We start from the raw sequence: 12,002 nt of genomic DNA, 5'->3' as shown, positions 1-12,002 counted from the left end.
GCCTGAAACAATGACAGAGGGCAGTGTAGCCCTGTGCTGGAAAGGGCGGGTTCCTGGGGTGATCAGGCCTAAGAAAAAAATGTAGACTCCTGTGAAACCTGCTTTGCTAAGAATGCTCTCAATTAAATGATAAGTGTCCAAGCAGGAAATGAGTTTGTTTCTCAAAGTTTTGTAGCCCTTTAGTTAACAGACCCTGACTCAGAATAAGCCCTCGTAGTTCTTCGTATGCTATCTATTGTTTGATCCTTACTGCCTGACAATGGTTAATGAGCTTTACCTGTATTCCTGGGCAAATTGAAAGCCAATAAAAACCTGTCAAGGCAAGGCTCGGGGTGCTCTTGCCTTGAGAGCAAGGGTGCTCTTGTTGTCCCTTTTCCTCCACAGGACTCGGTAGTCCATGTGAATTTGTCTCATATCTCATCCATAACGCCGAGGACACTGAGGGCTGGTGCCCGTGTTACTTAACAAATGGAAACTCACATTTATTAGAAATCATATTATTGTTTTATTTATAATTCAAATTTAAATATTTTTAAAATAAGAGTAGTTTTATTCCTTAAAATAATAAATTCAAATGAATACAGAAAACATTGTGAAATTTGAAGTTTCTCTTTTCACTAACCTGTAAAATTTAAATTCTATAAAAAAGCATAAGAAGAGTCATTTTCTGATTGTAAAGACTGCTAAAACTATATAGAACTTGTTTTACCAGTATTTGTTTATTGTTTCTAGCCTAGATTTATGCTGAGAGGTTGTTGTTTTTTCTTTTTTGTCCCAGTTCTCAACATTCAGACCCCTCAAACCCAAAAATATTTTCCAGAAATTCATTCAATTTTTGTGGTTTACTTTTAATCGATCTGGAATTTTCCTATAGGTATTGTATGAGTTAGAGATTGTGGGAGGCTGAATGATAACCTTCCCACCACCCCTCCAATTTATACCCAAATCCTAATTCCTGGAAAAGGTGAATACATACGGCAAAAGTGACTTTGTAGATGCAATTAAATGAAGGATTTGGAGATGGGAAGATTACTCTAAATTATTTGTGGTGGGCCCTAAATGTATTCACATGTGTCCTGACAAGAGAGGGGCAGAGGAAGATTGACACAGACCGGGGCTAAGCAATATGCAGACAGAGCAGAAATTTAAAGGTGTTATGCTGTTGGTCTTACAGGACAGAAGAAAGGGGCCAAGAGCCAAGGAATGCAAGGAATACAAATATATGGCCCTAGAAGCAAGAAACAGCAAGGAACTGCCTCTCCTCTAGAGGTTCTGGAAAAAGCGGCCCTGCTCATATCTTATATTGTGCACCTTAATTTCAAACTTTTGGACTCTAGAATTTTATGAGAATAGATTTTTGCTGTTTGAAGCCACTAAATTTACGGAAATTTGCTACAGCAGTCATTGGGAACTACCATATTTTGCCATGTATAATGAACATTTTTTGGCCCAAATTTTTGAGGGAAAAAGAAGGATGTGTATTATACATGGGTAGTACCTGGAAAAACTTGCATCTGTTCTTGTGTTTTGTAATTATTTGTTACATAAAATTTGTTGTGCCATAATATATTAAAAAATAAATGCTAACATTCCTTTATAATACAAAAGGCAGGTATCTAAATATAGATAAATAATAATTGAGTTAAAAATTAAAATCAAAGATTTTCCTGGAAGTTTGGGCCAAAAACATGGATGCACATTATATATGGCAAAATATGGTAATACAGAGATCTAACTTTATTTTTTGCCACATAGTTAACTAATTAATTGTCCTAGTATCATTTATTAATATATAATTTCCTAAGTGATCTGAAATGTTAACTTTGACATAATGTCAATACTTGTGTATATCTGAGTTGGTTTCTGTCCTATTGTACCAATCTATCTACTCTTGAGAATGTAGCTCTACCAAACTTTAGAGTTACAATAACTCTATAGTACATTTAAATGACTGGCAGGGTAATTTCTTCATTAGGCTTTTTTTTCAAAAACTTTTGTTTTTTGCTTTAAGTTACATTTATTCTTCCTGGTGAACTTTAGATTCAATTTGTCTAAAAAAATAGAATTTTTGACTGTAACTTCATGAAATATTTAGATTTACTTGAATATTCCTATCTAGAAATGTATACTCTCCCTTCAGGTCTTCTCCCCCAAACTCCACATTTAAACTATAAAATTTTATGGCTTTTCTTCACTTAGGTTTTATACATTTCTAAAAGCCTATCTGTTGTGACTGTGGGATCTTTTAAAAATTACATTTTCTAATTAGATATTATCAATGTGTAGGAGTGTTATTGGGTTTTGAATCTGGCTATTCTGCTGAATCAACTTAAACGTCTAATAATGTTCTCTTAGGTTGTCCAACAAGACAATAATATCTATAAAAATTATAACCTCTCTCTTTTTCACCCCCTTTTTTCTTGTTCTATTGGATTAACTAGAACCCATAAAACAATGTTCAATAATAATGGTGTTGATAGGCATATTTGCCCTTTTTCTGACCTTAGGTGGGATGTCTTTAGTGTTTCACTATTAAATATGTGTCTTTTACTTTGTATATTTTGTGGAGGTATTTTAACATAACATATATACCTTTTGACATAGGCATAGAAACAGTAAGAGTATTTCATGGTTATTAAATATTTCTTTAAATCAGAAAGGTGATAGTGTTATTAATTTACAATATCTGTATGTATATATATATAGTTATGTAAGTATAATACGTTTCTTAACGTTAAAATTCTTTTATTGTGTAAAAACTGAGTAATTTTAATGTTTGTATTTCATATTTCTTTAGTATTTTATTTAGAAGGTCTGTAACTCTCCTTTTTTGTATTAAAAAAATTTCATGCTTGGATATCAGTCACGCTGGTCTTACAACGCTGGTCTTAAAACGCAGCGGGGAGTTTTCATAAACGTAGAAAGCTATGGGATAAAGGTTGTGCGGGGTGGCTGCGGAAGCACTGCCACGCTGGCTGGAGGGAGCCGCGGTGGGGGCGGGGGTGGTGCGGCGTGGGGAGAAACCAGCCCCAAAAGGGAAAGGGATCATGATGTGTTTAACAAAGTTGTTCTGGTGTGTTAAATGGCGTTTCAGGAGAAATCTGAAAGCTTTTGGTTTACAGCAGGAGCCAAACAAAGAGGTGTCGGGGTTCCGGAACCTCCTTTAACGGATCAAAATGGGTACAATAGGTACCTCCCTTTTCTGAAACTTTAAAAGACCGGACTCCAGTCTTCGGCAAGCTCAGGGTCTTCCTAGGGCACCCGCAGGGTCTGTGACTTTCAGCTGCCTCAAAAACCCGGAGAAGAAAAATCCAGATCGGCCATGGAGGGGCCAGCGGTGGGCTCCGGCCGTCTTGCGCACTGGGCATGCGCAGGGGGTGGACCGCCTGGTCGGCTAAGGGAACCGTGACGAGTCCGGAAGCGCCTGCGCGCGCCCCTCCGCACGAGAACTAGTTTTGTTCCGAGTCCTACGGACGGGAGCTGCTCCGAGAGAACACCCCGCAGAACTACACCGACCCTCACCAGCACCGCAGCAATGACCAGCAACAGCTTCGCTTATAATGAACATTCCGGGGGAGGGGAGGCGACGGAGCTGGGTCAGGAGGCGACCTCAACCATTTCCCCCTCCGGTGCCTTCGGCCTCTTTAGCAGCGATTTGAAGAAGTAAGGATGAGGTTTGGGGTACCGAGGATCTGGGGTCCCCAGAGGAGCGGGCACCGGGCTCGGGCTCCTGGAGAGAAGCGGGGTGGTCGGGAGACTGCACCGGGGCCGGGGGTTAACGTTTTCTGCCGGTGGGTGGGGTTGGGTCAGCTGGGAGTAGTGGGAGCTGTTGGGGAGTTGCGGAGAGGGTGTGCAGGCGTCTCTAGTGGTCTTCACACTTTGGTGAAGGAAGAGGCATTTGGAGAGCTTAAATTCCATCCCTAAAGACTCTGAGTTGGTCTGGGACATAGGAAATCTTAAATCTGAACAAACGCTTGTAGCACATTTAATGGTTGTTGGATCAAACTTGGAGAAATTCACACATAGGCTGAAAGAGTGGGGAGCTGAGAGGGAGATTTGGAGTGTGAGTGTTGCTTATCGGACACTGTTGAAGTGCCGGAGCAAGGAAGTGTTCCGGCGCTTTATGAATGGACAGACTGGTTTACACAGACTTTAATGATCTGGAACAGTTTCTTTTGCATTACAAACAACCCCCATCTCAAACAATAGTAAGCATATGAGTAGAGAGTATTTAGTGTTACTAAAACCAAATGTACACTCTGTTTTTAAAAAGTTAGTAAAAGTTTTTTAATTACTATCGAAAAATGGGAAGTCAACAGTCCCAAATTGTTTTATTTGGGGAGAAGAGTTTAAAATTACTGAATCACAGTAACTTTATATATTATTGTAATCATTTTTACGCTTATTTTTCATCTTTCAGTACTAAACACTATGGTCACTTGTTAGGCTGTCACTAGATGCTAAATTAAGGTAAAGTACCTGTGCTCGTGACTTTGACGGTGTCAGAAGGGTATAGTGGTAATTAAATTTTAATTACTAACAAGACAGGGCAGTCTGTAAAGTGCTATAGTGGTTGAAATTTGGATGAAATTTTGACTGTTTTAAGCTTATTGAAATCTTATGTACAGCTTGTAGAATACAGTTTTTTTTCCACCTTATTCTCAGGTTAGAAGAGTTTAAAAGTAAGAAAATTTCATTTTTCATTCTGTGCACTTAAATGATGTGTTATTGTTCTAACAAGGCGCTTGTTGCAGCTCTTCAGTTTTATTAGCAAAAGGTTTCAGCTGTTGAATTAACCTATAAGTCTGTTTCTGTCTTGCATGTGATTTGCTTACAATTAATTATTTTTATGGCTTGTGAACATCTAAGATGTTTTTCTCTTTGAGCCTCTGATTTTCTATTTTGTCTCATTTGGGTCTGATTTGGAAAAAAAAAAGATGTGTGAGTTTGACTATGACCAGTGTTGCTAAGGTGACTAAACAGGTTGGATTTAAAAGAAAAATAGCTAAAAACATTGAATGAATGAATGAATGAAAATAGCTAACATTTATTCAGTGCTTGTACATTTATGCACAATACTTTATTATCTCATTCAGTGCTCCTACCAATCCTATTGCTTGACACTGGATACTGATCCCACTTTGCCAGTTGGAAAATCAGAGCACAAGTGATTAATTTGCCCAGCATTTAATACATATACAAGCTAGAACACTGCACTGTTTGAATTTAAACCCAAATACCTTAAGAGCTCATTCTCTCAAGCACTTTGATATGCTACTTTTTACTTGATAAAAGTTATGGTGCTTTTATTAGAGAATACATACAGCTCATTAAAAGTTTAAAACTTTGAGTAGTAGTTGTAGACAGGGTAGACCTTGAAGTAACCAGAAATTAGAAACATTTTGGCCATTGAACTGTAACATAATGGAGTCGTGTAAGAAACAAGTAGACTCCTGTTCTGGAAGTGGTCAGTTAATCTTTTGAGCCTCTCATTTATAAATTGGTGATATTTTTTGCTTAAAAAATAACAAAATGTATGTTAAAATTTAACAGCTTACCCTGTTTTTCCACTCTAATTTTTGACGGTTTACTCAGAAATGGTTTCAAATTTACAAAAAGTTGCAAGTATAGTACAGACAACTACTCTCTGTGCAAACTCAACAATTTTAAAATTTGTTACAATGCTTTATTTCTCTCTTTCTCCCCCTCCGTACACACACAGACATATACACACATTCACATTATGTGTTCTAAACTTTTGGAGACTAGGTTGTATACATCATGTCCCTTTGTTTTTAATACCTTAGTATGCATTTTTTTTTTTTAAGAATAAAGATACTAGCCCTGGCTGGCGTAGCTCAGTGGATTGAGTGCGGGCTGGGAACCAAAGTGTCCCAGGTTCGATTCCCAGCCAGGGTACATTCCTGGGTTGCAGGCCATAACCCCCAGCAACCGCACATTGATGTTTCTCTCTCTCTCTCTACCTCTCCCTCCCTCCCTCCCTTCCCTCTCTAAAAATAAATAAATAAAATCTTTAAAAAAAAAAGAATAAAGATACTGTCTTACACAACCACGTACTGTTATATTCAGGAAATTTAACATCAGTACATTTTATAGTCGGTAATCCAGTATTGTCATTTATTCCAATAAATAATTTTGTATTTTAGCATTTCCCCCCCTCTAGTGCCGAATCCCATCTAGGGGCTTGTATTTCTTTTTTCTTTCTTTTTTTTTTTTTTTGTCTAATCTCTTTAATCTTCTTTAATCTGGTCTAGTTCCTTAGCCTTTGTTTTCCTCTACCTTGGGGTTTGAAGAATGTAAGCCAATTACGTTATAGCTCGGAAATTAATTTTAGTGGTGTTTCCTCGTTAGATTCCTGTTCTGTATCCTTGGCCATAGTACTACCATAGGTGATGTGTGGCCTTCTCAGACTGTTGCATCCTGAGGCATAGGATGCCCACTTCATGATAATTGTCTAGTTGCTTCATTTTTTTCCAGTAATCTCTCTATGGGGAAGACCCTTTGAGACCACGCAGATGTCCTGCTTCTTATTAAATTTACCACCCCCTGTATTTGATGAATCTTCTCAACCAGTCTTTGCTGCAATGGCTGCAAAATGGTAGTTTCAACTCTCTGGCTCCCTCCAGTATTCTCTTTGGCCTCTTGTTCTAGAGCTGTATGTCCTTTGATGCTTCACTGTCCATTTCCAAGATGCCTAATCACTTCCTAGTCACAGGATTATTATTGATTTTTGTTTTTGGAATTTAATCTCATTTATTAATCTTATTTCTCCCCTTCCCCCTTTAAACAAAACCAGAATTAGGGAGTTTTAGATGGTTTTATGAAAGATCCTGTATGCCATTTATTGGTTAACAAGGCCTGTGAATTAGAATATTGGCTTCAAGATTTTCAGTTTCTTTATTTAAAATGTGAATAATTAATTTTTTTGTATGCCTTTCTGTATCAATCAATAGTATCAATTGCATTGCATTGCATTGATGCATTGTATCGGCCTGAAGTTAAATTGCATATAGTTCCACAGAATCACAGAAGTGGAGATCATATGAAGGGTTATCAGCAAGGAGGAAGAGGTGGAGAATGAGGGAAAAGGTACAGGGAATAAGAAGCATAAATGGTAGGTGGAAAATAGGGGAAGTTAAGAATAGTATAGGACATGTAGAAGCCAAAGAACTTGTATGACCCATGGACATGAACTAAGGGGGGACATGCTGGTGGGAGGGGGGTTACAGAACAGAGGGGAATAAAGAGGGATGGGGCAGCTATAATAGCATAATCAATAAAATATATTGAAAAATTATATATAGTTCCAGAACAGTTATTTTCCTGTCATTGCTTGAGTCTTTCCTGTTATTAGGGTTAATTGACTTGGAATTGTCACGTAAGTGTTGAATGAATTTTACAATCAGGATTTAACTCTCTTTTCCACTCTTCCAAGACATCTTTATTTGTAAATTTGGGCTTATTCCATAGGTATAGTTCATTCTGTGTTTTTAGCACAAAAATGTAAAACAATTGCAAGATCTTTACCATGCCTTTCAGAAACTTAGAATTTAGTTGGTGAGATAAGACCAATGAAAACAATAATACAAGTATATAATTAATATTAAATTATGAAATAATGCTCAACCTTTCAATGTGATATATTTACCTAAAGGTATGTATTTATAAGACTTTTTTAATATAAAGAATGATTTACTGAAGAAAATTGAAATGCTGGAATTTGAAATGTCAAACATGTTTTAGTTTGAGATGCTAAAATGTTGGCCCCTTAGCATGTTATGAAGAGGTACAGACTCCTCATTGTGAGTTTATTTGTCTTGTGCTCAGGAGACTAGGGTTGCAGGTATGAAAATATAATCCACTAATGACTTCTGTAGCATACTGTTGTCCCTCTCATCATCTTCAAGTTCAAAAGATTTAAATTCCTTGAGTTCTGATAACTCCAGTTTTCTTAGCTGATTTGTTTTGATCTGTCTTGTTAATTCTGCCTAGCAGGTTGGAATTTATGATCAGTAGATCTAGTTCTGGAGATGTTAACATATTTGTCATGCTACATACTATGTAAACTGAAGCCTACTTTATTTTGTTTACAAAAGCACATAAAATATTAGCCAATTTCAATGTTTTATTTGATGTTTCACTGTCTTTTTTTTGCAAGGTAACTATTGAAAGAAGAAACTATAATGGCATCTGCAGTGCCTTCCGAGCTAGATGAACTACTTATTTTTGTCTTCACATGAATAACACTGCTAGTTTTACAAAGGGCTCACTGCTGAAATTAATGATTGTCACTTCATGGTGCAGTAGGGCTTCTATAATTTAATTCTTGAAATACACTTAAAATTAAATGAGATTTTACCCATTACAAAATTGATGAAACACTGCCTGTAAGTAGAGTCTTGCTTTCCAACAGATTGTAAAGGTGTTTCATTTTATTTGCTTGTCTTGCTTTTCTTCTTGGAGGAGAGTTAGTTCAGACTTTTACAGTTTATCTTAACAAATATTCAGCCAAAAAGATATTCTTCTCTTGATGTAGGATATGTTATTTTAAGATCATTGCTTTAGTGAAATCCGAGGAGGAAATCTGGAATACTTAAGTTTGAAGCCTTACCATTAAATCTTGTGATGTGAAATATATTAATTAAATTTTTGAGGGGGAGGATTTAGAGCAGTAATACTAGAACTGATGAATGATTAGAACAAAAAAAGGCAGACAGATGGTTGGTTGAAATGTTCTTTTTTACTGCATGGAAAGTTAAACTGCTCATAGAATGACAAATGTATTATAGGAAAATAATTTGACAGTATTGCAGTTGTGTATATAAATGAACTGCTGATAAAAACAAATTGCCTGCAATCCAAATTCAAAATTTGAAGTGAAAAGCCCAAGGTAGAATAATCAAGAAGGAGTGATTTTCATATATTTCATATTACTGTGAATAACATTCCCTGGTTTGTATACTTAGGGAAGACTTATTTAGCCTATCAGCTGGAAAGAGTTACAGATCTATGAAAGTGAACAATTAATGGTCAATGCCTACTTATTGATGGGCTGGTTATTTGTATTTGTGATAGGAACTGATCTAATTAGAGGGCCAGTGTCTTTAATCCTTCAGCTGAGTGAGTTAGCATGGCAGCTGGACAAGGGAGAGACTATTGAATAAGGCTGGTTCCAAAATTATGGGTTGTCAGAGCTGCATTTCACCCAGCTGTACCCTAGGTTTTCTCAAGGTTTCTTAAAGCCTTGGTTAAGAATGCGGTGATGAAGGATGAGAGGGGAAGTCAGTACTGTGAAGGCAGAGGGGCAAGGGCAGGGTAGAAGGTGAGGGGGCCAGATTATGTAGGACCTTGAAAAACTTGGGATTTTACTTTAAGAGAGAAGACAAGCCATTGGAGGGTTTGAGCAGAATGGGTATTTAGAAGTCAGTCAGTAGCTGTTAAGTGCCTGTTGTGTGTCAGTTATTTTTTTTGTTTTGTTTTGCTTTGAAAAGGTTATAGTCTGGGATTCTTTGGACTTGCTTGTTCATTTCTTTTTTTTTTTCTTTTTTCTTTCTTTTTTTTTTAATATATTTTATTGATTATGCTATTACATTTGTCCCATTTCCCCCCTTCTCTCCCCTCCACCCTGTACCCCCCTCCCACCCACATTTCCCCCTTTAGTTCATGTCCATGTGTCATACTTATGAGTTCTTTAGTTTCTACATTTCCCGTACTATTCTTGCCCTCCCCCTATCTATTTTCAACCTACATTCTATGCTACTTATTCTCTATACCTTTTCCCCCTCTCTCCTCCTCCCACCCCCCTGCTGCTAACCCTCCATGTGCCCTCCATTTCTGTGGTTCTGTTCCTGTTCTAATTGTTTACTTAGTTTCTTTTGGTTTTGCTTTAGGTGTGGTTGTTAATATTTGTGAGTTTGCTGTCCTTTTACTATACATGTCTTTTCTTTATCTTCTTTTCTTAGATAAGTCCCTTTAGCATTTCATAAAATAAGGGCTTGGTGATGATGAACTCCTTTAACTTGACCTTATCTGAGAAGCACTTTATCTGCCCTTCCATTCTAAATGAGAGCTTTGCTGGATAGAGCAATCTGGGATGTAGGTCCTTGTTTTTCATGACTTGGAATATTTCTTTCCAGCCCCTTCTTGCCTGTAAGGTCTCTTTGGAGAAATCAGCTGACAGTCTGATGGGAACTCCTTTGTAGGTGACTGTCCCCTTACCTCTTGCTGCTTCTAGGATTCTCTCCTTTGTTTTTACCTTGGCTAATGTAATTATGATGTGCCTTGGTGTGTTTCTTCTTGGGTCCAACTTCTTTGGGGCTCTCTGAGCTTCTTGGATTTCTTGGAAGACTGCTCCCTTTGCCAGATTGGGGAAGTTCTCCTTTATTATTTGTTCAAATACGTGCTCAATCTGTTGCTTTTCCCCTTCTGATTCTGGTACCCCTATAATTCGGATATTGGAACATTTAAAGGTGTCTTGGATGCTCTTAATCTTTTCCTCAATTTTTTGAATTCTTATTTCATCATGCTTTCCTTCTTGGTTGATTCTATCTTCCTTCTGGTCCACTGTATTGTTTTGAGGCTCAGATTCCTTCCATTCACTATTGGCTCTCCTCCGTGTGTCTTCCTGCATCTGTTTTATGGTAATCTGCATTCTTTCATCTAAATTTCATCCAAAATCCACCAGTTCCGTGAGCTTTCTGCTCACCAGTGTTTTGAACTGCGCATCTGATAGACTGGCTAATTCTTGATCGCTCAAAAGGATGAGTCCTGGGGGACTGATCTGCTCTGTTGAAAACATTGTTTTTTTTTTTCCTCCCCTGTCTCTCCTTTTTTTTTTTCCCGGTCTGGTTGCTCTTGTTACGGTGGAGGGGCGGAGCCTTAGGTGCTCACTGGGGCTGAGCACCCCAGTCGCTAGATTGTGACGTTATAAGTGGGGGCGGGGCAGTAGCGGGAGCGGGGCGGGAGAAAACAATGGCGGTAGTTCCGTTCCCCTGGACTCAGACTCTTGTTTGGGCTTCTGGGCCGCGAGTTCTGCCCTGGTCCACAATCGCTACCCCTCTGGGTCTGCCAGCCGCAGCTTGCGTACTCAGGGATCACCGCTGCCTTCTTGTGCGCCCGATGGCTTTTGCGCCGATTTTGCGCCAAACCTTCCCCCAACCTCCGCGTGCCGCCAACCCGAGCCAGCCCCGCGCCCGCCTGGCTGTCTTCTCCTACCAGTCCGGATATATGGGTCTACTTCAGCTTCTTGGCTGCCTGACTTCCATTCAGATAAATCCTCTGCCGGATCTGGGTGTTATTCTGATAGTAAATTATTGTTGTAAATTATTGGTTTTCTAATCTTGGTTGTACGAGGAGGTACGGTGCGTCCACCTATTCCTCCATCTTGCCGGAAGTCCATTTCTTTTTTTTATTTTTGAAACTTTAAAAATTATAGAAGTAATTTATTGATATGACATATGAGTGCCATTTGTATGCCTTGCACTGTTCCTGATGCTAAGGATTAAGCAGTGGACAAAATGCCTGCTCTCATGGGGCATACAGCCTAGTGGAATGAAGATAGGCAATAAACAAATCAGTATATGGTCGTTCATTTGATGACAAGGAGTACTACGGAGAAACATAAAGCAGGGATATTGGATATAAAGGGTGGGGGTTGGGTTGAGTTTGAAAAAGCAGGGTCAGGAAGACATCCTTGAAAATTTGTTAAAAGAGCACGTACCTTAAGAAGGTAAGGGAGTGACGTCCAGATGTCTGGGGAAGAGTGTGCAGTAAGAAGTGTTCAGGCTCTGAGGCAGGAGAATTTCTGACCTGTGTGAGGATCAACAGGGAGGTCAGAGTAGCAGGAGTAGAGTGGACGAAGAAAAGGGAGAGTTTAGTAGATGAGGTCAGAGAAGTGAGGAGCCAGGTTGGTTTGGGCTTTGTAAATCACTGTAAGGACTTTATTTGATTCTGAGTGAGAAAGGAAGTCACTGGAGGGTTTT

The 12,002-nt window shown here is 38.5% G+C and overlaps 1 protein-coding gene across 2 annotated transcripts in view; it reads left to right on the top strand.

The window, feature by feature from the left end:
* Positions 1-3,379: 3,379 nt before the first annotated feature.
* The window catches only part of AP3B1 (adaptor related protein complex 3 subunit beta 1), a 244,170-nt gene continuing 235,547 nt past the window's right edge, over positions 3,380-12,002 (top strand). Inside the window, exon 1 of one of the 2 annotated variants that reach the window (XM_028531358.1) lies at positions 3,380-3,663. In XM_028531358.1, the coding sequence (XP_028387159.1) occupies positions 3,536-3,663 (128 nt within the window). In that variant the 5' untranslated portion in view covers positions 3,380-3,535. The remainder of the gene's footprint in view (positions 3,664-12,002) is intronic. The other variant, XM_036020449.1, reaches the window with a different exon arrangement.

The sequence above is a fragment of the Phyllostomus discolor genome, chromosome 3, assembly GCF_004126475.2.
Source record: "Phyllostomus discolor isolate MPI-MPIP mPhyDis1 chromosome 3, mPhyDis1.pri.v3, whole genome shotgun sequence".
In the NCBI taxonomy this organism is placed as follows: Eukaryota; Metazoa; Chordata; class Mammalia; order Chiroptera; family Phyllostomidae; genus Phyllostomus; species Phyllostomus discolor.
Note: the sequence above shows the minus strand (reverse complement) of the source record. Positions and strands in the feature narration are given on the sequence as shown.